The sequence below is a fragment of the Antechinus flavipes genome, chromosome 1 (genome assembly GCF_016432865.1).
Source record: "Antechinus flavipes isolate AdamAnt ecotype Samford, QLD, Australia chromosome 1, AdamAnt_v2, whole genome shotgun sequence".
NCBI lineage: Eukaryota > Metazoa > Chordata > Mammalia > Dasyuromorphia > Dasyuridae > Antechinus > Antechinus flavipes.
In genome coordinates, this window is record NC_067398.1 from 712,825,131 (window position 1) to 712,851,466 (window position 26,336).

Consider the following 26,336-nt stretch of genomic DNA (forward strand, 5'->3'; position numbering starts at 1 on the left):
CTTGTCTTAGGGCCGACCCGAACAAGAATGCTTGGGAGAATCCATGATGAGACTGTTGAGAGGATAAAACTTAGGAGCAACTGAGGCTTCCATCAGCCTTTCCCTTTGGGTTACAGGGCGCCTTTGCTCTGTGAAGGAGCCAGGATTTGCAAAAGTTTTCACCAAGGATGGAAAGAGAGGGGGGAAGATCCATCTAATCCAGGCCCGCTCACCAAAGCAAGGCAAGCATCGGTGGCTCCTCCCAGCACGGCTGTGTGGGCCACAAGCTCCCATCTCTAGCCAGCCTGAACATGGCAGACCAACATGATGATGGAAAACAGAACTCCTGGGGATTCCCTTCTTTATTCTTCCTCTTTAGCCCCTGGACTATTACTGTAACCAAAGCTCATTTAAGAGGCCTTTATCATCCAAGCAAAAAAAAAGGCAGTGAGCCAAGTCCCAAATTACACATGGCAGAATTTAAAAATGAGACCACAAAGGCAAACATGTTTACAGATGTCTTCAAATCAGTCTTTCCTTAAAAGGGTAAAACTGACAAAGGCTAAATGCTGCCAAGGCTTCTATCCTCCAAGTTCATGGGAGGGTCAGAGAAAGGGATATAAGATTTCAGGGAATGGAGGTACATAAAAACCACATGAAAAGAATAATGTCTTCACAACTCCAAGATCCCTACTCTAGGAAATTCAGAATTCTCAGATTGGCAATGGCAGTGAGTCCAGCCCTGTCTTTCATTTCCCTCCCAGGAAAGTGAGGCTCAGCAGGAAAGATTGCCCCCCGAACCTCCCCAGGTCACTGCTGGTGCTGGGGGCCAGTGAAACTTTACACCATACCTCCTTCTAACTCAAAAAACTTAGGCCCTTTTTCTGAATGGAAAAAATGGAAATCACAGCTCCTCAAAACACAGGGTGAGGAATCCTCCAAAGTTAACTTAATATAGATGATAATTTTTATCAGTATTGATGATTTATTTTTCACCCACAAAATACCAAAAAAAAGAAAAGAAAAAAGAAAAAAGAAAAGCACAGCTCAATTTTTCAGGAGGTCAACCAAAGAGCAAATTTACAAAATGCCAATTTGCATAATCACTATTAGATGAATTAACAAGATAAGGATATGGCATCTTCGGGTTTCTGTCTAAAAATTCCCACAGTATTTTACAATCTACGAAAGGTTGCTTCCCAAACAAAACAAAGTTTTGTCACTGTCAATCAGAACTGAAAGTTAACAGAGCAGCTAAGGAGCTCAGAGGAAAGCTGAGTCTACACTCAGAAGGATCTGAGTTTGAATACAGCCTCAGACACTTACTCAGTTTTCTTAATTGTAAAATGGGGAACCTCACGAAGGAAATGGCAAAACACTCCAACATCTTTGCCGAGAAAAATCCACAAAAATGAGGTCAGGAAGAGTCAGAAACTACTATCTTAACAACAAAAATTGTTCATCCTAATGACAAAAGACAATTCCTTCCCAAATATCCCCCCCTCCCCCCCAAACACCAAATCCAATTTTGCATTTAGTTATCTCGTCAAGGCAGAATCTTTTGAAACAGCTTTACTACTGGCTTATCGAGGCACAAATCTGAGTGTTTTTCCAAACAATTTTAGTACAATGACATAGAAGAAAAAATTGGGGTGAATTAACCCAACTTCATTTTTTTTCCATAAAGTGGTGGATGTTCATTTTTAGGGCTGGTAATTAGCTTCACTAACTATCAGGGCATGTTTCCAATAATTCATTCCCCTATGGGGACCATGTTTGTTTGAGAGAGAGCTACATAGAGTGGGATGCTGGCATCTGAAAGAACTGAGCTCCAGTATCACCTCATACACTTCTGTATGTTGTGTAACCCTGGGCAAATCTGTCTCTCAGTTTCTTCATCTATAAAATGAATAAGATGTACTCCATGTCTTCTACTCAACAAGCATTTGTTAAGTGCCTTGCTGGGTACCAGGTCCTCTGCAGGGGTACTAGAGACAGAAAAACAATGAATTAAATGTAACCCACCTATGACTTTACATTTGAATTTTCCTTTCAGCCCGAGCGCTAGGACCCCAGGATCTTCATAGATATTCACCTATAAGGTAGCCACACCACTAGTGCGTCTATGAAACTGTTCAACTATAACCCTTCATTGTGCACACCAAATTCCGAAATCCAAAAGGAAAAGGGGTACAAAGATTTTTCCCACTCTGGAGACACTAAAAAGTGACAGTGACAGACCTCTGCCTCAGATAAAGTGCAGGGAAACCTCCTACTGTCCTATGCAAGTCCACACCTAAAACCCACTAAAAGGCACTGTTCCCAGCCCACAAATCAGTTCACTCATTATGGGTATATAGGTGGTGATTTCCATGTGAATGCCTTTAAAACCTCAGTGAGAAAGACAGTGATGGGCTGAAGGCAGCATCCAAACACTGTCTCTGTCCTCACGGACTGGTCACTTGGCTCTCTCCCAGCTTCAGTGTCTGCCACTAACTGAAGGGTATTTGCCAGCCTCTCAACCGCAGAGTTCCCATCCAGTAGACAAAGCGATCGTTGTCATTGCCAGGCCACCTAAGGTGATCAGAACTCTTAGTTAACAAGCGCCCATCATGTCATTCTGGCTACAGAGCAGTGGAATCATCTGTGCCTTAAATTACAAAGAAACTCAAAAGATTAAAGGGAAAGCACAAGATTTAGTGTTCAGCAGTGTATGCATGAGTACTAGGCCCAGAGCTCCCAAAGCATGGGAATGATCACTAACTACCGTCTCACATCTCATTACTTAATGAGGAAGAGGCTTGTGACTTGTGACCATACTCTCACTTGGGGGGAGCTGACAGGATTTGCCATCAAAAAGACAAGTAAATATTCATATTTACATTGAACAATCATTCCTCGTGAGCAATGTCCTTTAACTGGGCTTCTCAATAGCCTTCATTTCAACCGATAATCGCAAGAAGTACTTGCTCTCAATCTTTTACTCTGACCTGTTAATTAGAACAAAAACCAATTCATCTAAGCTTTATCTTTTCCTGTTTCTCTCCTATTATGGCTGGGGCTATAGCTGTGAGGAGACCAGGGAAGAATCAAGGAAAGAAGGAAAAATGAGAAGGCTGAGATCAACTTTGATCTTCTAGACAACTTCCCCTCCACGTGAGCTTTCCTTATAGAAAACCACTGTTTTATTTCATTGCAAGCACCTCAAAAGGAGAAAAACTAGAGAGTGTTCAAGTTCCCAAAAAGATGAATAAGGGGGCTGGTTTACAAGAAGTTCAATGACTATGCATAACTTGGTTCATTAAGGGAGATGTAAAAAACAAAGTTTGAAAAACAAACAGGCATAAAGAAAATAATCAGGGAAAAAAAGGAAATGTAAAAATGTATTTTATGAAGTCATTAGTGATCCCAGTGAACCTTTGATTGGGTAAGCCTTCTCTGGGGCTTTTTAAAAATTAATGGAATGATATGTTGGGTAAAATGGGAGTAGCTTAAGGACAGCTAGATGGCACAGTGGATAGAGCACCAGCCCTGAAGTCAGGATAACCTGTGTTCAAGTCTGACCTCAGACATTTAACACTTTCCTGGCTGTGTGACCCTAGGCAAGTCATTTAACCTCAACTGCCTCAAAAAAGAAAAGAAAAGAAAAAAGGAGCATCTTTCTGTGTAGTCAGGAAGACAATCAGGTACATGTTCCTGAGGATGCAGGGATCAGGTGAGATGAGCTAATTATGGAGTACCCCTTGATTCTTCATACTTGGTGCCAAAGAAAATTATTAAACATTCTTTTTTTTTTTTTTTTGGCCTTCTAGAGCAGTGGTTCTCAAACTTTTGTTTCCAGTATCTTTATCCTATTAAAAATTATTGAGGATCTCTCCAAAGAGTTTTTGTTTATCTGGATTATATTTATAGACATTTACCATATTGGAAATAAAAACTATTTTTGAATTTGTAGATCCTCTAAAAGGATTTCAGAGATCCCCAGGATTCTCTAGACCATACTTTGAGAACCACCGTTCTAGAAAATCATGTTGACTTCTTTCCCTTTAGCATTATTTTTGCAATTTGTGAATCAAGAACAGGCAGAATGAGACATCACATATCAAGATCTCCAGCAACATAAATGGGTAGAATTCAATTCATGAAAGTTCACATGAGCCTGTTCAATAAATGATTCACAAAACATTAATAAAAGAAAGGTAAAATTGTGTATTTTTTATGACTAACACAAACATTCAAATATCCGAATTAAACATTTATCTTTGGGATATATACAACCAGAATAGATACCAATTCGTATACTTACTAATTTTGCTCTAACTTGCTGGTTATATTCTTTAAAAAAAAGAGAAAAAAACTCTCCCCAATCAAGTAGTAACATTCATTATATGAAAAAAAGAAGAGATTTCCTTCAAAGTTCACTCTATTTTAAATGTACTCCTATTATAAACAGCCATAATTTTTTTTTTTTCCCAACACCCACACCAACACTAACATCTTTTTTTTTTTCTTTTAATGGACACTAAGTGAGTAGACAAGTTATACAGTGTAAAGAGCAGAGGCCTGAGTCAGGAATACAGCCAGGTCCTCTCTCAACTGTACCCATCCATGGTCTCTCTCACCAACAAACAAAGGTAGTTAGAATTACTCCCCAGCAGGCTAAATCCATGACTGTGAGCCTTCTCCCCTTTCCTAGGTACTAATGGGCAATTCTTGGGGAGGGGGCGAGGCCTAACAGATAGGGCTGGAACCCCAAAGTCTGGGGAAATGTCAAGTCTCATGGCCCCTTGAAAGCTTCACATGCACCAGCCCTACTGTCTGGCTAACACCCACAGCCTAATGCACCTAGACCTTTGAGATCTTTCACATTCCCAGAAGCCCCTGCAGCACCTGGGCCTGGCCACCTGTTCTGATCGTACACTTACCAATTGGAATTCTCCAATAAATCATGCAAGACAAGGCAGCAGAAACAGAGGGAGGGGTCAACCCTGCACTGCTACATTTGGAGGAAATCTCCATGTGGAAGGAGCCACAACATGCCTGCACATGCCTACGTCAGCTAAGGGGGGGTCAGTCTTCCAGACAGCCCTGATCTCCGATGCAGGGCCTTGCTTACCTCTTTAAATGGTAAATCTTGTGTGTGTACTGCCCCTTCTCTCCATCCTTCTCATAAGGTTCATTTGTTAAGACTTCAATGCCTTCTCCACCTCCTGTTTCATTTTTACTGGCTTCAGCCACAGAGTAAAGTTGTCCAACCTGGTACTGAAATTTCAAAAAAACAAACAATTTCCATCTGAAGTATATGTGTAACAAAAATCCTCTATAATCAAAACCCTAAATGTGTGTACATACAAACGTGTAGGTGTATACATACATAAAAAGGGATAGAAACTAAAGCTGTGACTTCCATGTAGGTAGAGGACAATGGTGTCAAAGTCAAAGAAAAACGGAGGCCACTGACCACACATAAGGGGAGCCTGTGAGCCGCATATGAATTGAGCTTTTTTTTTTTAATTTAATATTCTATTTTTTTGTATTTTTAAAATTGTTAAACATTGTCTAATTACCCTTTAGCTTCATCTGGGCTATACTACCAAAGAAAATACTATAATGCCAAAATATACTATTATCACAACCTTTTTTGGATTCTGCTTTATAACGACAGGAATTAACAATTTGATAAACACTAATATACACCTATATCATATACTAATCTCTCAGAACGTTAAGACATAAGTCAAACACAATCCCTCTTTCAGAGAGCCCACAACTCCAGGAAGTCAACACATCCTTATGGGAAAAAAAAAAAAAATCAAACATTTCTCAAAAGGCATTAAAAAGACTTCTGAAAGAAACAAGATTTCCGAGGAGCTGGATTTCTTTCCCCAACTTAAAAAAGTTACTCCCTCAAACATAGTCAAAGATGACAAATGCCAAAGTCCCTATGTCTTTCTTATTCCATGTTTCAAATTCCTAATACAGGGCTTAACAGCCAAAATTTAAGCAACAGCAAAATAAACCTCGGTCAGAAACACAGCAGAAATACAATTTCTGCACAGAATGAGACAACTATCCCAAGAAGGACTGAGGAAACCAGTGAAGACAAAGTCAGCCTCAGTAGCATAGCCCAAAGGTTTGATTATGACTGATCTGGCTCAGCAAGGGACTTTGTCATTCAGAGTCCAAAGGGAACAAGACTTTAGAGTCACAGATTATTGAAAGGAGAGTTTCCTCCCTTGCCGGCGCACACCAATAAAGTCACAGGTCTTGTCAAAAATAAAGTGAGAAACAAAGTAACCCAACCCAAGTGCAGCTGGCAAGATCTCCTGCTGCCCCAAGGCAGCTCTTCTATGAAAAAGTCTTTCCTGTTTCTCATTTTTATCCACACCATGGACAAAGGAACAATAGGACTGTATGGGGGGAAATCTAGCTAAGCAGAAGCTAAGAACACGGAAAGGAAAAAAGGTTCAAGAAACCACAGTTTTTATATACAAAGATAAAAGGTTTAACAGAGTTGCAAAAAATACTAGAGATCTTTGAGTACATTAATAGTCGGAGAAATCAGCTGTTCCAATGACATAAACCATCAACCCTCTATCTTTATTATCCTTTCATTGGACAAGTCCCCACTCTTGTGGGTACCCAGTGCTGAGCTGGACCCTTGGGACACAGAGATTGGACAGAAAGAACTATTCTAAGGAAGCTTTCATTCAGGGATTTGGAGACGAATAACACACATACAGAAAAGTTAACTACAAAACATAGGCAAAAGTTATGGGAGCAAGTACATGTATGAGACTTCTAAAGCTGAGCCTGGAATAAAGCTAAGCGTCAGAAGTCAGGGATTTCTAGTCAGGGGGTAGCCTATACAAAGGGACAGACAAGGAGGTAGAATATCATGGACTCTGAAAATATCTGCCTCCAGCAGAAGGAAGGGCCTTTCTCAGGCCTACGCTTTCCAGATTCCAATTTGGCAGTTTGTAACTATAGACAGACTGCAGAGAGCAAAGACCCAACATAAGGAGACCAATTAGTAAGTTACTCCCATATTCCAGCAAAGAGAGGATGACTCTCTGAAGCGGGTAGTTCTAGGAGCTGAGACAAACAAAGGCTGAGTGTGAAACCCTATTAAAAGTTAATTTTAAGCATATTAGATGGACAATTTGCCAAAATAAAGTGCATGTGTCCTCACATAAAATCACATAGAATAAAAATTAACCTATAAGATCACTGCATAAGAATGCCCTTGAGGCAATGTTAGTGGTGAAGGCTTCTGCATTAGATGAGGCTACTAGGATTTTTGAGTTGCCCTTTTATTTTTCCATTTTCTGATGACTTTTTAATTGTTCAGTCTCCTGTTGCAACTCAGTTCTTGCTATGGTCAATAACTATGGTCAACTAATACAATGTTACTAATAGTCCCTCCTCTCTTTTCTTCTAATCTGCAGCTTCTCTACTCTGGATTAAGAAACCAAAGCAGATGCAGCTATCCATTCAAAAGTGAGATTTTCCCCATCACAGGTCAACATAAGAAATTAAATGTATATTTTGGCAGTTTTGAGGAAGTCAAAGACTAAACTTAAAGGCCAGACGATGACACAGAGTCTATGACCAACTACTTAGCTAAAATTTTATAATAAGGAATTATAAATACCCTATTAAAAGACCAAAAGAAAAAAAAAAAATCAGACTTTTCTGGTACAAAGAGGGCCAAAAAAAATTTACAAAGATTTTCTAAACCACAGGGTTACCATCCCTCCAACCCCCAAATGTGGAAGGAATAACTGTGTTGTCAAAATTGTATTTTAAAAGGAAATAGGCCAACATTATATGTTGGCTACATATATGCCAGCTACAACAATTTTAAAAATTGAAGGAGCTAGAAAAGACAATGAGGAAATAAAATGTCTTTGCAGATGGTATTATGGCATATATAGAGAATTCTAGAGAATAAACTAAAAAACTAAAAATAATTAACTTCAGCAAAGTAGCAGTATACAAAATGAAATCCCATAAATCAACATTTTCAAATATCATCAACAAAATCCAATGGCAAGAGACAAGAGAAAATTCCACCTAAAATAACTAGAGATAATATCAACTACTTGGGAATTTACCTGCCAAGACAAACCCAGTAACTACACGTTGAAAACAATAGCAAAACACTTTTCACAAAAATATTCAGATCTAAACAAATGGAGAAATGTTCATTGCTCATGGGGAGGCTGAGTCAAAATAAAAATGATAGTTTTAACAAAATTTACATATGCAGTGCTATATAATCAAAAAAAAGTTATTTTATAGAGCTAGAAAAAGTAACAAGAGGAATAGAAGGTCACCTGCAATAGGAGGTCAAAAATTTCCAGGAAATCAATGAAAAATATGAAAGTAGTCTAACTGTATCAGATCTCAAGCAATATTACAAAATGGTAATCATAAAAACAATCTGGTACTGGCTAAGAAACAGACTGGTAGAAAAGTGGAATAAATCGACACATAAAACAATAGTAAATAATCAAAATCATCTAATATTTGATAAACCCAAGGATCCAAGTTTTGGAGGCAAAAATTCACTATTTGACATAAATCCTGGGAAAATTGGGAAGCATTTCAACAGATCTAGGTGTAGATCAACATCTCATATTGTAAATAAAGATAAGTTCTATATGGGTACATGGTTTAGATATAAAGGGGGATTATCATAAGTTAATTAGGGAACCTTGTAATAGCTTACCTGTAAGATTTATGGAGAAGGAAAGAATTTATGACCAAACAAGAGGATGATAGGATATAAAATCTTATGTTACATTATTTAATACAGGATGGTTAATTTTAATTACATCACATTAAAAATCTTTAGCACAAACAAAACCAATGCAGCCAAGATTAGAAGAAAATTAGTAGAAAATTGGAGAAAAAAATTCTTAAAACAAGTTTCTCTTACAGGCTACATGATATAGAGACCCGAGAAAAATTTTTAAGATGAGTCAAAGGATATGAACTGTCAGTTTTCAGAAGGAAACCAAAGCTATATATAGTCACTTGAAAAAAAGGTTGTAAATCACTATTGATTAGAGAAATTAAAACTCCTCAAAGGGAATACCTCATACCTTTCAGACTAGTTAATATGACAGAAAAGGAAAATGACAACTATTAAAGGGGATGTGGAAAAACAGACACTAAATGTACTGCTAGTACTGCTGGTGGAACTGTGAACCATTCTGGAGAACAGTTTAGAATTTTGCCCCAAATCTATAAAACTGTACATAGTTTTACCTCGCAGTTTCAATCTCTTTCTCTGTATTAGTTCCTTCCCTATGACCTACAAACATGTCTATGTCTCCCCAATCCTAAAAAATGCCTCATTTAATCCTTCCATCTCTTCTGCCCTTTGTAGCTAATTCCTCAAAAAGGCCATCTACAATAAGTGTCTCCACCCTCTCCTTTCACCCTCTTTTAAAGCCCTAATAATGTGGATTCCAATCTAATCATTTTGCAGATATTGCCAAATCCAATGGCCTTCCCTCAATCCCTATACTAATGGACCTCTCCCCTTGATATTCTATCTCTAGCTCTTCAGTACACTACTTTCTCCTACTTCTGACTTCACCATGGCCCAAACTTATCACTGGCAAATCTTATCTTGAAAAATCTCCTCATATCTCAATGTCCTCTGCCCTGAGGTAAGAGACATCAACTCCTCCATTTATGGAGGGGAACAAGACTGGTACCTCCTCAGCCAAGTGATCTCCCACACCCCAAAACTCATTTAGGATTTCTCTGTCTACTCTATCTTCCCCCTTTCCTCCTCCCCTGTTCTGCTGTCTTTCCTCATTAGAACACAAGTTACTGAGGGTAGGGACTGTCTTTTCCTATTTGCATGTGCAGTGTTTAGCAAAATACCTGGCATTTAGGAGGCACTGAAGAAGTGCTTACTGAGGGAAGGAATGAATAAATCTACCAATCTTGCCCCAGCCTGTGCTGATTTGCAATCTCCCATCCCTACAGCCTCCAAGTAGATGTCCAAATGTCCACATTTCCAAAGCTGAACTCATGATCTTGCCACCAAGGCCCTGCTTTTTGCCTTCTTAATACTGTAAAGGCTACTAGCATGTTCTCAGTCCCCCAGGCACATTATCTAGGAATCATCTTCCAACTCATTATATCTCACCATTCATATAGTCTGCCAATTTCACCTCTGTAGCACCTCTTGAATTTGTCCCCTTCTCTCTTCCACTACTATCCTGATGAAGCCCTTCAGCAGCTCAAGCCTGGACATTACTTCATAACAGTCTGCTGATGGGACTGTCTGGGTCAAATCTCCCCCCCTCTCAAAGACATCTTCCATTTAGCTGCCAGAGAGTTTCTGAAAGCTCAGGTCTGAATGTGCTACCCCTCTCTTATTCACTAAACTCTAGTGGCTTCATATTGGCTCTAGGATCAAAAACAAAATGTTCAAAAGCCCTTCATGGATCTTAGTCCCCTATCTTTCTCCCGCCTTACCCCACACCTTCCACCCCACCACAAGTACTCTTGGATCCATGGACACCGATCTCCTGACTGTTCCATGAACAAGATTCTCCATCTTGTGTTGGCCCCAGACATTTTCCCTAGCTATGCCCCGTGCCTGCAATGCTCTCCCTCTTCATCTCCACTAAAATCCCACCTTCTATGGGAAGGCTTTCCCAAACTCTCTAAATTCTAGAGCCTTTGCTCTATCAATTATTTCCTATTAACTCGGTATAGGGATTGTCTGTACAAATTTGTTTGCTTGCCGTTACCTTCTCATTAAATTGTGAACTCCTCAAGGATTTAAAAAAAAAAGTCTTTTACCTTTTTTTCTGATCCCCAGTGTTTATCATAGTGTCTAGCACATAGAAAATGTTTAATCAAGGTTTACTAATGTGATTTGACTTGATTCAAGACTAACTCCTACACTGGTAATAATTTTTCTATTTAAGTACAATCAATCTCACTTTTAAACTTGACAGTATTTGGTACAATGAAGAGCAGACTACTCTATTGCCAGAGCAATCCCACCAGTAGATTGTGACTCTAGACACACCTACTGCTGTAGGGCTTGGTTTCCCTTAAAATAAGGGCTTTGGACTACTTTACTTCTGCATCTTTGTCTATTGTTTTATATCCATACTATCTCATTCTCTTCTCAAAGAAAATATTCAAAATGAAGGCATCGGTCCGATGTACAAAGATTTGGGGCTTGTTTCTTGCTGCTGAACCATGATACCTAATCACGTATTTTATCACATGTCCCTCCCCCCGCGCCTACTATATGGGTGACCACCACCCATATAATGAATTAAGAGAGGCTCCCACTCAAGTCACATCTTTTAGTTTGGCCACAAGAATGTTAGACGGAGGTTTCACTACAAGTGACTGGATACAGACCTCAAATTCGGAATATCGATAACTAAATTATCAACATGTTTCTTAATACTTGTTGCCTCTATTACTCAGAAGAAAAAGAGGCCGGACAATACTGAAGGCCCATGAAAAAAATTTTTTTCTAGAGTTGACCCTGCCAAAAACACTCATTCTTCAGTGGCAAGTCTAAAGTTGCCAAGCCTCTTTGTATTTGGTCAGAAGGGTCCTTGGGAAGCACTGACTATTCTCATGGCCATCCAAGAAGCCTTTTTTCAAGAACTTCCATTTCACTGGCCGGCCCGGTCTTTTAAGAACCCTGGACTTAAACTTCTCAATTAGGCATCAGGAGTAATAAAATAAACTTGTTGAGAAGTTTTAACAGTAATTCTTTCAAAACGACGAGAAGAAACTGCCACAGTCAACAAATACTTAGAACTCTTTATCAAGTGGAAAGAAATGGCCTAAGAGGACAACTCTGTTTGGAGATAGATAAATTCACTTATAAAATCTTAAGAGAAGAATGGTAAAAAGTAAGAAATGGCAGAAGGAACAGCAAATTTAGCTGAAGTTCACTAGGACCCTAAAAAAAAAAAAAGTCACTCCAAAGAATTTAAGGAGAAATCTGGTAAAAGGACAAGAGATGAAAAACAGGCAAGATCTACACAAAGGTATTTTTTTTAAAACAAATGTTTCCCCATTGTAGCTAGGAGAGGGAAGTCACCACATCTAGACTCTTCACATGATAGCCCCAGATGTGCAATGAGAGGAAATGAAAATAGTCACCAAGAAAACACCAAGAAAACAAAACTGAGAAAGCAGCTAGACCAAATGCCCAGAGAGGCAGGGCATAGAGCAGGCAACACAATTTTGATATGACAGCAGGGAAGGTTCCAAGATCAAGGAAATAACCTCAGACGTCATTATGAGGCAAAACAAATAAAAGTTATCAGTAATTGATGACTCATTTTCTATCTAAATAAAATCATCATATAAATCATCTATAAGAGTCCAGAGTATCCTCAATATTGGTATTAGAACAAGTGGATTTTCACAAGACAGCTGGGGGGCATCAGAATGCAGAGAGTACCCAGGCTGAAGTCAAAGACTCCTCAAATCTGGCTGCAGACACTTAGCAAGTGTCTGACTCTGAGCTAGTCACTTTACCTCATTTACCTCAGGTTTCTCATCCGTAAAATGAGCTGGTGAAGGAAATGGCCAACCACTCCAGTCTTTGCCAAGAAAACCCTCAATGAAGTCATGAAGAACTAGACATGACTGAAAATGATTGACAAGAAAAGACTTTCACGAGCAAGACTTCACATTTCCATCACACATGTGACTAAGAGATTATGATTAAAGACTATAATCTCACTGTGCTTCTATTGCTTATCAACCATAAAAAGTTTATGATTGGGCAAAGTAAAATCCCACCCTAGAGCTTTTCCTCTATAAGCCAAAATCAAGTAAGATGATATGAAAGAAATATGAAAGACAACAATCCTCCCCAATCCTCTGATCATTCATCCCAAGTGCAGCACACAACAAGGGCAGACATGTTTGCCAAGGAGCAAGCCCAGCAGACAGCCCTGGCCCAAGGGATGCCCTAAAGACAGCGCCCTCATTCAGACACTCCCCTTTGCATGGGGCAAATGTGCTGATCTCGGCAAGTCTTGGGCCAGTACAGAGTAAATGACTCACACCTGGGGAATCCCAGATAAGGCTGCTAAGCGGAGAGTCCAACTAAGCCTTGAAGCTATATTGCACAGAAGTTTCATACCAACACACAGTGAATACTTTCTTCAACCAAAAAACAAGGGAGCAGAACCAAGATGGCAGAATAGCAGAGACTCCCAAATTCCCAAATTCCTCTCCAAACAACTTTTTAAAATGCCTCAAAATGAATTGTAGGGCAGCAGAACCAACAAAAGGATGGAATGAAACAATATGCTAATCCAAGAAAATTTAGAAGCTTGGCAGGAAAAATCTATCACCCTGGGTCAGAATGAAGTACTATTTCTCAACTCTGAAGTCCCACCACACACCTATGGGAGTGGCTAACAAAACAAAAAAAAAAAAAAAAAGACAAATATTGTGAGAAAATTGAAACATTTATGTATTGTGGATGGAGTTGTGAACTATCCAATCATTCTAGAGAACAATTTGGATTTATGGTAAAAAGAGTTATAAAATCATGCATATCGTTTGACTGAGCACTATCACTACTGGGGAGAAGAGGGGAAAAATAAGAAAGGAAGAGGAGGAAAAGGAGGAGAAGTAGAGAAGAAGGGGGAGAGGAGGGGAGGGAGGAGAGAGAGCAGAGAGAAAGGGAGGAAGAGATGAAAGAGAAGAAAAAAGACCTATCTATCAACCCTTTTGGCTGCCCATCAGTTGCAGAATGGCTGAGTAAGTTATGGTATATGAATGTTATGGAATATTACTGTTCTGTAAGAAACAATCAGCAGTATGAAAACAGAAAGGATTGGAGAGACTTATAGGAACTGATGCTAAGTGAAAGGAGCAGAACCACGAAATCATTATACATGGCAACAAGATTATACAACGATCAATTCTAATGAATGTGATTCTTTCCAATAATGAGATGATTAATGCCTCCAATGATCTCCTGATGAAGAGAGCCATCTAAACCCAGAGAGAAAACTGTAGGAACTGAATATGGATCACAACATAACATTCTCACTCTTTTTGTTCACTTGCCTTCTGTTTTCTTACTCATTTAATTTCCATTTTGACCTTATTTTTCTTGTGCAGCAAGAGAATTATATAAATATGTTTACACCTATTGGATTTAACATATATTTTAACAAGTATATTGGATTCCTTTCCATCTAGGGGAAGAGGGAAAATCTGAAACACAAGGCTATGCAAGGGTTAATGTTGAAAAATTATCCATGCATGTTTTGAAAATAAAGCTTTAAAAATTAAAAAGAAAAAAAAAGTGCTAACATAAAAAAGTACAATGTCTTAGCTATTCCCAGTAATACAGTAATGACCTAAGACAATTTTGAAAGAGAAAAAATGCTACCCACCTCCAGAAAATAAAAAAAAAAAAAATTGATGAGGTCTGAATGTAGATGGAAGCACTTTTTTTAACTTTTAGATTTTTTTTTTTTTTGGTCTGTGTTTTCTTTTACAACATGACTAATATGGAAATATGTCTTGCATGACTGAACATGTATAACTTTTATTAAATTGCTTGCCTTCTCAATGACAGGCAGAGGAAAGGAGAGTGTTTGGAACTCAAAATTTAAAAAAAGAAATGCTTAAAATTGTTTTTGCATGAAATTGGGAAAAAAATACTTTTTTTTAAAGCACCAAAAGAAAAAAAGAACCAAGAGGTACAAGACATGCTAAGTGCCAAACAACATCATAAAAGGTGAAACTGATCCTGTTTTCAAAGGCAGGAAACAGTCGTTATTGATATAAGTTATTCCTGAAAACAAATGAGTAATCAGATCACTTATCAACCAGAACCAAGTTCAAAATGAGACACAAAATGAGATCCCTAGTTACTAGTTCAGTCTCACTATGCATACAGGAAGAACCAGCAGCCTTCTACTTTAGCCTCCTGTTGGTCACCCTGACTTAAGTCTCTCTTCACTCACTTAGCCATTACCTGATCATTTTAAAACAGAGGTCTGACCATGTCTCTCCCCATCCCCACCACACACACATCCTTACCCTCACCTCTCTTCAATAAACTCCAGAGGCTGGATTTTTCCTCCAGGACCAAATACAAAATCTTCCCTTTGGCACTCCAAGCCTTTCACTTCCTGATCATCTCCTACTTTCCAGTCTCTCATACCTTGTAACTCTCCATGTATTCTTAAGATCTAATGGCCTGGTATCCTTTTTGTTATTCAAACAAGAAACTCCAACCAGACTGCAGGCATTTTCACTGGATAGATGTACCTCACCCTGCGGGCTTCCCCGACTTCCAGCTAAAATTCCATTTAATTCCAGTCTTTCCTAGCATTATTTCCTTGTCTGGTATGTTGCCGTCTACAACAGACTATACACTTCTTAGGAGAAGTGACTGATCTTTTTCTTTTCTTTGCATTCTCAGCACTTACAGTAGATGAGAGGTGCTTAATAAATGCTTGCTGACTGGCTAAACCAAATGTTCAAAGAATGGATACTACTGTCCAGATAGAAATAGACCCTGGACAGAACCCTGGAACAGACAACTCAAATAGATGAGGTAGATCTAGAAGTGATATGGAAAACGGGCCAGACCGCCTTTGGAAAACTGTGTAGTGCTTTAAATAACTTGAAACAAAGGCCTATCTTTCAACACTTCTACTTCTTCCGCTGATATGGTAGTGAGTCAGCCAATCCAGAGACCTCCAAAGACTCCAAAGCTGAAAACCAAAAGGCAGCAAGGGATGTATGGTAGGTATGGATAGATTGCAACGTATTTTTTTAATCCATGATGAATTCTGGAGAATGACTGTCAGGAGGAAAATGCATGACCTGGCAAAAGATAGACTAACCTCACAGCAAGATAGAGGGCCAAGTGATGAGCACTCTATTCTACACAACATGAAGAGAATTTAGAAGGTGGAGAAGGGATCTCATGTGAGGATATGGTTCAGCATCATCCTAGCTGGGCCGCCATCTGTGTCACTGACACACAAGACTTCTGAAGTCAGAACTGTAGTGAAGGACAAAGACCCAAATATTCTAGCTGCTTGCAGTGAGCATGACTGTAGAGGAGCCAGATCTAGAGAGACCAAAAGATTTCACCATTCTCTAAAGAAACAAAGCCACACCTGAAGCAATGTGTTCTGCTCTTGGTGGTACACATTTTTTTTTCCCTCAATAGCACTTCTTTTTCCAAGTACATGTAAAGATAAGTTTTCAACATTCATTTTGGTAAGATGTTGAATTCTAAATTTTTTCTCCCTCCTTCGCTCACCTTCCCCTTTCCAAAAACTGCAAGCAATCTGATATAGGTTATACAAGTACAATCACTTTAAACTTATTTCCATATTTGTCACATTGTGAAAGAAAAATCAGGACAAAAGGGGAAAAAAAAACATGAAAAATAAAAAGCAAACAAACAAAAAGGTGAAAATACTATGTTTTGATTTACAGTCAGTCTCCATAGTTCTCCTTCTGGATGCAGAAGGCATTTTTCATCCCACTGGAATCATCTTGGATCATCTCATTGCCGAGAACAGCCAAGTCCATTATAGTTGATCACACAATCTTCTTGTTACTGTGTACAATGTTCTCTTGGTTCTGCTCACTTAATTCAGCATCAGTTAGTTCATTGAAGTCTTTCTAGGCTTTTCTGAAATCAACCACTCATCATTTCTTATAGAATAATATTCTATTATATTCACATATCATGACTTACTCAGCCATTCCCCAAGTGATAGGCATCTACTCAATTTCCAGTTCCTTGTTACCACAAAAAGGATTGCTTTTTCCCCTTTTTTATCATCTCTTTGGGATACAGACCCAGTAGAGACACTGATGGATCAAAGGGTATGCAGTCTGATAGCCCTTTGGCCATAGTTCCAAATTGCTCTCCAGAACAGTTGGATCATTTCACAACTCCACCAACAATGCTTTTGTTTTCCCATATCCCCTCCAACATTTATCATTATCTTTTCCTATCATCTTAATCAATCTGACAGATGAGGTGATAGGTAACATACATTTTAAGAGACATGGATAAACTAGGTTGATGTAGCAGAGAACTACCACAGAAATTATGCCTTATGAGGAAGAATTCAAAGAATTAGGGATTCAAGCTAACAAATATTAAGTGTCCCTTGCGACTGTTAGCTTAGAATACAAAGAGAAATATGACAAAATCCTTTGTCCTCAAGAAACTTATGCTTTACTACAGGGATATAGCAAGCACTCTTCCTCATCTCCTAATGCTTGCTTGCTACCCCTCTCTTTTCTAGTTCTAGTCTCACATGATGAAATTGCTTTGCTTTTTACCAAAGCGGTTTAACCCCACTACCTTCTCAAGTGATCTCAATACCTGCCATCTCCCACACACAGTCTCCTCGGTGATCCCCACTCTTTCACTCATTTTCAATCTTTCCCTTATGTACCGACTCCTTCCCTACTGCCTATAAACATGCCCCCTGTCTAATCCTCCTATCCTCACTCACTGGCTTCCTCTGGTTCTTATGCTCTCTGTAACTCCTTCAAAAGGCCTCGGCCAATAAACGTCTCCACTTTCTCTCCTCTTGTTCTCTTCTTTATTCTCTGCCTTCCAACCTTGTCATTACACCAAAGCTCTTCTCTGCAAAGTTATTGATGATCTCTAAGCTGCCAAACCCAAAGGCCTCATTTCCATCCTCATTCTCCTTGACCTCTCCACAGTCTTTGACATGGTTGGTCACTCTCCCCTACTTGTGCCTCTCTTCCCTCTCCCTTTTCAGGACACCTTCTCTCTGACTCTCCACCTCCCCTTCTGAGCATTCTTTCTGTCTCCTCCTTCTGCTCTCACACACAGAAGGAAACCCTCAAGATTCCCTCTTCTTCACTTAGTGATTTCATCAGTTCCCATGGATTTAATTGCTCTCTCTCTCTCTGAGAGGATTCTCAGATCTCTCTCTCTCCTGCCCCAGTATTGATGCTGATCTCCATTCTTCACATGCCTTTCAGGCCCCTCTAAACTGTATGTCCTGTAGACATCTTATATTTGAATTTCATTTGAAGTCTTAAGAGCCTCTACAATCTGACTCTAATCCAACTTTCCAGACTTAACACAGTTTGCCTTCAGAACCAAATAAATCCAAAACAGAACTTAGGATCCCTTTCCTATTCCTGTTGATGGCAACATTTTATCCTCCCAATCCCCCAGATTTCACCTCGGTGACATCTCCCAAATACATCCCTTCTCTCCTGATCCTGCTCCCATACCAATTCAGGCCTTCATCTCCTCATCCCTGGACTACTGCTGCCATAGCTGCTGGCAGTTCTCCTACCTCAAGTCCCTCTCCATGCCAATCCGTTATCCATTTATTCATTAAAATTCAGATTTGATCATATCATTTTATTATTCAATAAACTTCAGTGGCTTCCCAATGCTTCAACTTCCTATCTTTCCTGTCTTCTTAGACCCCAATACATATTCTTTGATCCAAAGATACTGGCCTCCTGACTGTTTCATAAACAAGACCCTTCTTCTCAGATCCAGGCATTTTCTCAGGATGTCCCCATTCCCAGAATACACACACACATATTCTCATTCATTCTCATTCTCTCTTTCTCTCTCTCCACCCACCCCCCCTTCACTCCAACTACATACTTCCCTAATTTCCTTGCAAGTCTCACCTTCTACAAGAAGCCTTGTCCAATCTCACCCCTTAATTCTAGTGTCTTCCCTTTGTTAATGATTTTCTTTTTGTATTGTTTAGTTTGTTTTGTATATGTTTGCATGTTATCTTCCCCATGAAATTAAGTTCCTTGAGCTCAAGCATGTTTCCTAACATAGTAGATAGGCACTTAATGCCTGATTTACTGATGTGAGTAACTGCAACAAAGAGATAAAACCCAATCTGAGGGAAGGAGAACAGCAATCAAGAGGGAATCCAACTAGTTAGGAAACACCTAGTTTGACCCTTAAAAGAAGGATACTGGAATATGGTGCTGAAGGAATACAAGCCAGGAAAAAGAATAGATGGGGATGCAGGATAGGAATTAGCTATTAGTATTCTGATCTGAATAAAAGGCAAACTATGTTAAGTCTGGAAAGTTGGATTCCAGTCAGATTGTAGAGGCTCTTAAGAAGACTTCAAATGAAGCCTTCTGAGATTTGCAAAAGCTTTATATACTCTCACCTGCTCCTTGCAACCACCTCATTATGCAAATAATACAAGTATTACACAAAGTCAAGTGACTTCTTTATGGTCACACAGCTATGAAGTGTCAGGCTTCAAAAAACAAATCACCGACATATATTTATTAAGTATGTACCACACAAATCTCCAAGCTCTTCTTCCCATTAGGCAACAATACTTTTCTTTAAAAGTTAAACAAAAGGTTTGCTTTTTCTCTGATATACAAAAAGGAGCCACTGAAAGTTTTTGAGAGATGAATAACAATCAAATCTGTATTAGGAAAGTTATTTTTTAAAGTGTGGGGGAAAAAGATTTGCATGGGAGGAAAAGACTTGAGACAAGCCACCTAATCAGAAGGCTAATATAATCCAGTCACGAGGTAACTACAACCTTGTGATCCCCTATACATTATTCTGGAATATTTCCTAGACTCAAGAGTCTTAACAGCTGGAGAAATAGAAGGCAAACTATGAATTTAGACAATTTAGACAAAAGAGTTACAATATATCACTATACTATCTATGCTTAAACATAGTATCATTAGAAATAAACAGAACTTACCTCTTGAACTGAACATGGTAAGACCACACGGCTAAAAAAAAAAAAAGAAAAAAAAAGAAAAAGAAAATATACATTACAAACCACATCAGTGAAAAAACTAATTTTACATCACAGACCCCTAAAGGTATAAAGAGTTTTTTTCATTATGCCCAAAGATACCATGAAGAAATGCAAACTGTAAAAATTACCTGAGCGTCTTCTACCCCAACTAAAAGATAATATTGTAGGACTTAACTTGAAGAGACCTTGGAAATGATCTAATCCAATCCCCTCTTTTAGGCAGAAGAGCCAGAATTTGAACACAAATCCTGTGACTTCAAATCCAGAATGTTTTCTTTTGGTTCAGGAAACTATGGTTCTTTAATCCTTGCCATTTTCTGAGGTGCAAATGCTCAAAATGAAGACTCAGTACTCAACATGATACCAGCTGGATCTCTGCTCTTTTCTATCAGGATTTTTCTTGAACTAAGCCCAAATTTGCAGTTATCATCCATTACTATTAATTCTATCTTCTGAGGCCAAAGAAAGAAATTTTCCTCAGGACAATCCTTCAAATATTTGAAGACAGCTTTCTCTTCTTCTGTCTTTGTAAACAATCTGATTTCTGCCCCCATCTCTTCCAAGAATCTCTTAGTGAAGAATTCACCACTTAACATAAGTGCCAGAATCACTAAGTTTGCAGTTGGAAGGAAGGTAAAAGGACAAGCAGGTCCAGTCTACGATGGGATGGGAGAGGCAGGTCATCCAACCCCTTTGGCGGGTGTAAACAAAAATAGGGGAACAACCACTTCTCGAGAAAGCCCCATAATTCAATTCAATAATCATTAAGCACATACTATGTACTGAACACTTTCTGAGCAATGGGATATACATAACCATGTCTATTTCCCAGAAGCTCACCTTCTACATGGGCAAACACCTATTACTCCAGGAACCCACAAAAATCTACACAAAAGAAATGCAAAGGGATGAACACTAACTGGGGTAATCAAAAAAGGGCGCAAATCCACTTCACTTCCAAATTTCCCCACCACAATTCTGAGTCACCCAGGTTTGTCACCCTACATCCTGGACTCCGTCACGGCCACAAACACACACACACCCCATCCTAGGACAGGCCCCCACCTCCAGCTTGCACTGATCTACAATGGCCTCACTGATTTCCTTGCCTCCAGAGTCACCAAAATGAAGTTCCTAAGGCTCAAGTCTGAGTCCATAATTGCTCCCACACACTCATCCCATTCCCCCACACACACCAAATTCTAGAGCCACCTCCAGGAGCAAATATAAACATCTCCTGGAGTAAGAGAATTGAATGTCAATAAGGATGCCTCTTTCTACCTGGAGGGAGGCTACAAAACCCGGAGAAAAGCTTCTCCAAACAGATCCAGACATCCTCTGCTGGGCTCACTCCACAGGCTTGGAAGGAGCTCCAGTGTTAGCCATCATTCCTAGTTCCTGTCTTCACCCTAGCTAGCCTCCCCACCCAAGATAAACAAATCGTCAGCACCAGGCAAAGGGGGAAAGGGTGTGCTAATAAGGGCACGATTATTTTTGACTCAATCTACATCAGACCTAAATTCACTTCCTCACACAGTATACCCAAAGATACCCTTCTTGCTGGGGCAGGCACTTTCTAACAAACAATTGTTATACTTAGCCCAGTGCTATGAAATAGCATGTAATAATCTCTAAATATACACTATTTGTTCATTTAGCTTTCGCTTTTACTCTTAAAGACTCGCTCCCCCCCCCCCCCAACAGCCTTTTTACACATCACTACCAACTCCCTGCCCCAGCCAAACAGGGCATCTTATTCCTAGCATCCCGGGCTCCCGTTCTGGCCTTCTGCACCTACTGTCCCCTAGCCTGGAATGCCTCCCTCCAGGACCAACTTCTCCTTGAGGCTTTTCCTGCTTCCCCCAGACTGGAGCCTCCCACCCTCACTCTAGTTTTCTTATATAGGCTTTCTGGGTTTTATACACATAAACCTATAGGTGTGTGGTCTCCCTCAGTCACTTGTTATCTTGGGGTCTAGCACATATAATAGGCATTTATGTTTGATGACTGACTGACAGGGGTTTCAAGAAGCAAAACCCAGGAGACAACTATTCTTGCCGGGCCACAGAGACATGGCTCTCTGGCTACAAAGCAGAGTGATGGATTAGGAGCCTGACCACCATACCATACAAGCCTAAAAGCCCATTCCTCTCCCACCTCTTCTCAAGTTGCCTTTACAACTTTCCCCCATTATTCAACACTTAACATTATTCCCAAAGCACCTGGCTGAGCACTCTAAATTTGCCTAACCAGCCTAATTTGCCTAACTCAGTCACATCAATCAAGGAGCTTTTTTAAGCACCTGCTATGTGTCAGGTACTCTACATATCTGAATTCCCTAAAAACACAATAAATCATCAACACAAAGGCAACTTTCCATTATCTGTCCAATTCAGAGATATAGACAGGTCAACAAGCAAGCCAGTAAAGGATCCCAAGGATAACCAAGTAAATTCTCAAATCCAAAAGAACTCCACTGTCATTTCAAATGCTACATAACAATTTTGCAAGTAATGACATCAAATGGGAAGCAGCTTAATTCCAAAAAGAATTGGGAATTCCCTGTTATCACTTAATAAATGTTTACTGCCAAGCTATGCTAAAACTTCAATCAAAGACAAATTCCCTAGATTTCTATCAATTCTGTAGCCAGTCTAATCTGATTTCACAAAAAATTCCCTAGGTATGACAAACACTGAAGAGATTGCCAAGAAATTCACTGGAAGAAAGATACTATGAAATCTTTTTTATATAACATGCTTTTCAAAGAAATGCTGGTTTTGTAAAGTTAGTAATAAAGTGAACGAGTAATGTACTTCAGGAAGTTTTTTTTTTTTAATAAGCCTCAATTCATTAGTTAAAAAAAAATCAGTTTATTTTAAAAAATTAATTTTTCCAAATTTCATAAACCTGTTTCCTTTTATTTCAGAAAACCCAATTGTTTTAAAGTATATCTAGCATATTTCCACTGAAATCTCAAAACCCCTTGGGCCCCCTTTGTCATTTCACAGATCTTTTATTCCCTCAGCAAAGATCTACCATCATTATCACCACTTAGGTACTTGGTCTTGTGCTGAAGGAATTGTGAAGATGAAATCCTTTTTAGCCCATGGAGTTGTCCCCAGGCTAGGTACACAAGAAGAACACAAAGCAGACAAAACCTAAGAGAGATACAAAGACCAGGGAGATTTAATGAGGAAGAGAATCCTTTCCAACTGAGATCAGGAAAGGCTTCCTGAGAAAAGTGACATTTGACTTGGGTCCCTGTGGATAAACATGGAAACTGAACAGAAGAATGGAGCTTGAACACAGTCACATTTCAGGGCAGGTGTGCAAGCTAAATGTCACCCTCCATTTTTCCCTCTCCCCCATACCCCCCAAACCAAACTGCTGCCAAAGCCTGTCACTTTCCCACACACCTCCTCTCTCACTTGACACTGCACCCATTCTAGGGAAGCAGGCCCTCATAACCTCCTACCTGCCTGCCTTAAGTCTCTCCCCACCCCACTGCTGAAGTAATCTCTCTTCATTCAAGGTCTCAGACACTTTACTGCTTCCTATTACTTGGAGAATTAAACAGTTGAGTCTTCATAACCTCCCCGCCTCCAACTTTCCAGTATTCTTACATCTCACACTCCTCTAAGTGACATCAGCTTCCTGGCTGTTCCACAAAAAGACAGTCCAACTCCAGACTCACAGTATTTGCACTGAATGACCCCATAGCTGAAAAGCCTCCTTCCTCAGCACCCTTTCTGAGACTTCCTTTAAATCTAGTTAAAATATCATTTTCCATCTCTTTTAATTCTAGCACTTCCCTCTTAACTACTCCCAATTTAGCCGGTATATAGCTACTTTGTCCATAATTACTTAGATGCTGCCTCCCCCTCCAAGGACTGAATTATTTTGGGAGAAGGGACCATTTTTGCCTTTCTTCACAGCCCTAGCACATATATGGTAAGGGCTTAATAAAAACTTTACTTATCTTATTTTTCCACCTCTAATACCACTAATTCATCTACTTATTTACTCCAAAGAAATGATGGTTTAAAAATAAATAAATAAATAATTCCACGATGACACATGGCAGGAGCTTCTTGGCCCCAAAACGTCACATAAATCTCAAAGTAAACAATTTTTAAAATGCTAACAAAGCTTCGACATTTTAAACATTTATCTTCCAACTTTTTAACTGCATTTTCCACCATTTCATTCTACTGTAAAAGACAAAAGGATGCAACATCTAGTTACAGGAAAACTAAAGAAATTCAGGAAATACTTATCATTAACCAAATCTTTTTCGTTGAAAAATCTGTTTCACCTTAGGGTTTGTAGACAAGTGGGAAATCATATTAAGGTCTTTTCTCATACTTCAAGGGAGAGGAATGGCTTACATGACCTCTTATGAACTCTTTCCAGCTATAGATCTATGAGCCCATGATGAAGCAGTCTCCATTCAAATTAAGAAAAGCATGGCAAATAACTGAAAGGGGACAGTTAAAATAGGTATTTAATAGGAAGAATACACATGGAACTCCAAGTTACCTGCATGTCATGTTATACAGTAAAAAGGACACAGTGCTGAGCAGAAGAGCAGGGTTTGGGTCCAGATTCTGCTAAAAAATCCTGTCAATACTTCCTTAGGTTTTCCCTCAGTGAGCCTCAATTTCTTCTTATGGGAAAGAAGAGGTATGTAAAAGTCGGTCTCTAAAATCCCTTTGGTAGAGAGGTTTCAGTGGTGTTCAAAGTACAATAAAAATGTACATTTCTAGGGCCCCTTTAAGCTTACATTTTCCTCAAAACGGTGAATTAGATAGTATGTTACCAGCTCATTTTGCAGATATGAAAACTTAAGCCCACACTTGCTAACTAGCTTTGCGATCATAATCTAAATACCTCCTTACAACAAGAATCTAGATCATTATCAAAGAGCTAGTTAAGCAGCACATACCCCTAGAAGCCTTCATTTCTCCAAAACCTTTTACGGCTCCCTATGGCCTCTAAAAAGCAGTGGGATGCGGAATCAAAGGGCCTGGATTCGAACCCTAGCTTTGAACCTTGCCAAGTCTGTGCCTCAGTTTCCCGATTTGTAAATAAAGGTGTTACCCAAGTCCCCTGCAGCCCCACAACTTCCAAGGGAAGACCACAACCCATGCCCCAGGGCTGGCTGTCAAAAAAGCCTGAAATGCCTCCCTGTCTCTCTCTGCCTGGCCAACTTTTCTTCCTTCCATGAGGTTACTTCCTCCACCTGAGCGTCCCCTGACCATATTCCTCCCTCCACTTTCCTATGGCTCTTAGGAAGCTCTACTCCCCACCCCCAAAATGAGGCAGCCCTCAGTACCAGGGGAAAAGTGGCGCCTAGGACACGTGTTGACATCAATCACCTAATGGGAATTTGGGGGGGGGGGAGAACCGACCGGCACTAGGACCCCCCTCAGGGTCTGGTGTACCGCCCCTCACCCACCCTAGTCCCGGGCCCTTCCCCCTCCTTCCTCCTTCCCGTAAGGCTCGTCCCTCCCCCATAGAGCGTACGGGAGGCCGAGGAGGCTCGAGGGAGAGGCCGGACTAGGCGGCCCCCACGCTCGGCTTCAGGTCCCCTCCCCCGACCCCCCCAGGGGCCGGTCCCAACGGAAAGGACGCGGCAGTGGGCCGCGCGCGCCCGCGCTTGGGGGCCGGACCGGGGCAGGGGCAGCGGTGCGCGGGGGCGGGGGAGTGCGCGCGCGTGCGCAGGCGCGCGGGAGTCGGGGGAGGGGGAGGGAGAGGCGAGCGGAGCCGGCAGCTCGCGAGGAGCCGGGAGCGGCCGGCCTGGGTCTCTCCGCGCGGAGGGAGAAGGGGGCGTCGGGCGGGGCCGCCGAGCCCACCCCGGCTCCGTTACCCTGCGGGGACTCACGCCGAGACCCGCGCCCGCCGAGGAGCGGTCCCCCGACCCCAGCCTGAGACCCCCCCGCTTCCGCTGGCCCCAACTCACAATTCCTTAATCAGCACCATCGTTCCTTCGCCGCTGCCGCCGCCGTCTCCACTGCCGCCGCCGCCGCTACCGCCACCCACGGCGCTTGCGCAGCCCCGCCTCCCCGTCCCGGCGCCTGCGCCATCCCACCCTTCCGCCGGAGGGCCGCGTCCGCGCATCGGGTCAAGCCCCGCCCCCTCCTTCGGCGGCCGCCCCGGCGCCTGCGTGATCACGCCCACAATTACGTCTCCTCCCGGCCGGAGCTCCGGCCCGGGAGAGGCTCCGCCCCGGCTCCCTCACGCGACCCTCGCGAGGACCCCGCCCCAGCCTCGCCCCGCGGGGGAACGCCCACGGCCCGGCCTCGGGCTGACTTCTCCCTCCCCTTAGACTTCCCGAATTGGGCCGGGAGGCCGGTCTTGGCCAAACTTAAAGTGCTTTGTAAATTAAAGATGTACTTGGACTGTAGCGAGAAGGGCGTTTGACACCCACCCCGGGGGGAAGGGGAGGAGGAGGAAACTGAGGCAGAAGCGGAGCTGGGTCTTCGTGCCCCCAGCACGAGCCGGGGAGGCCCGTCTAGA

General features: G+C 41.0%; 1 protein-coding gene across 1 annotated transcript in view; it reads right to left on the bottom strand.

The window, feature by feature from the left end:
* Positions 1–25,952, bottom strand: part of PITPNB (phosphatidylinositol transfer protein beta) — a 73,166-nt gene extending 47,214 nt beyond the window's left edge. The window contains exons 1-3 of the mRNA XM_051973037.1: positions 25,780–25,952; positions 19,755–19,785; positions 5,096–5,241 (exon numbers count right to left, since the gene is read on the bottom strand). Of these exons, the coding sequence (XP_051828997.1) occupies positions 5,096–5,241; positions 19,755–19,785; positions 25,780–25,937 (335 nt within the window). The 5' untranslated portion in view covers positions 25,938–25,952. The remainder of the gene's footprint in view (positions 1–5,095; positions 5,242–19,754; positions 19,786–25,779) is intronic.
* Positions 25,953–26,336: the final 384 nt, after the last annotated feature.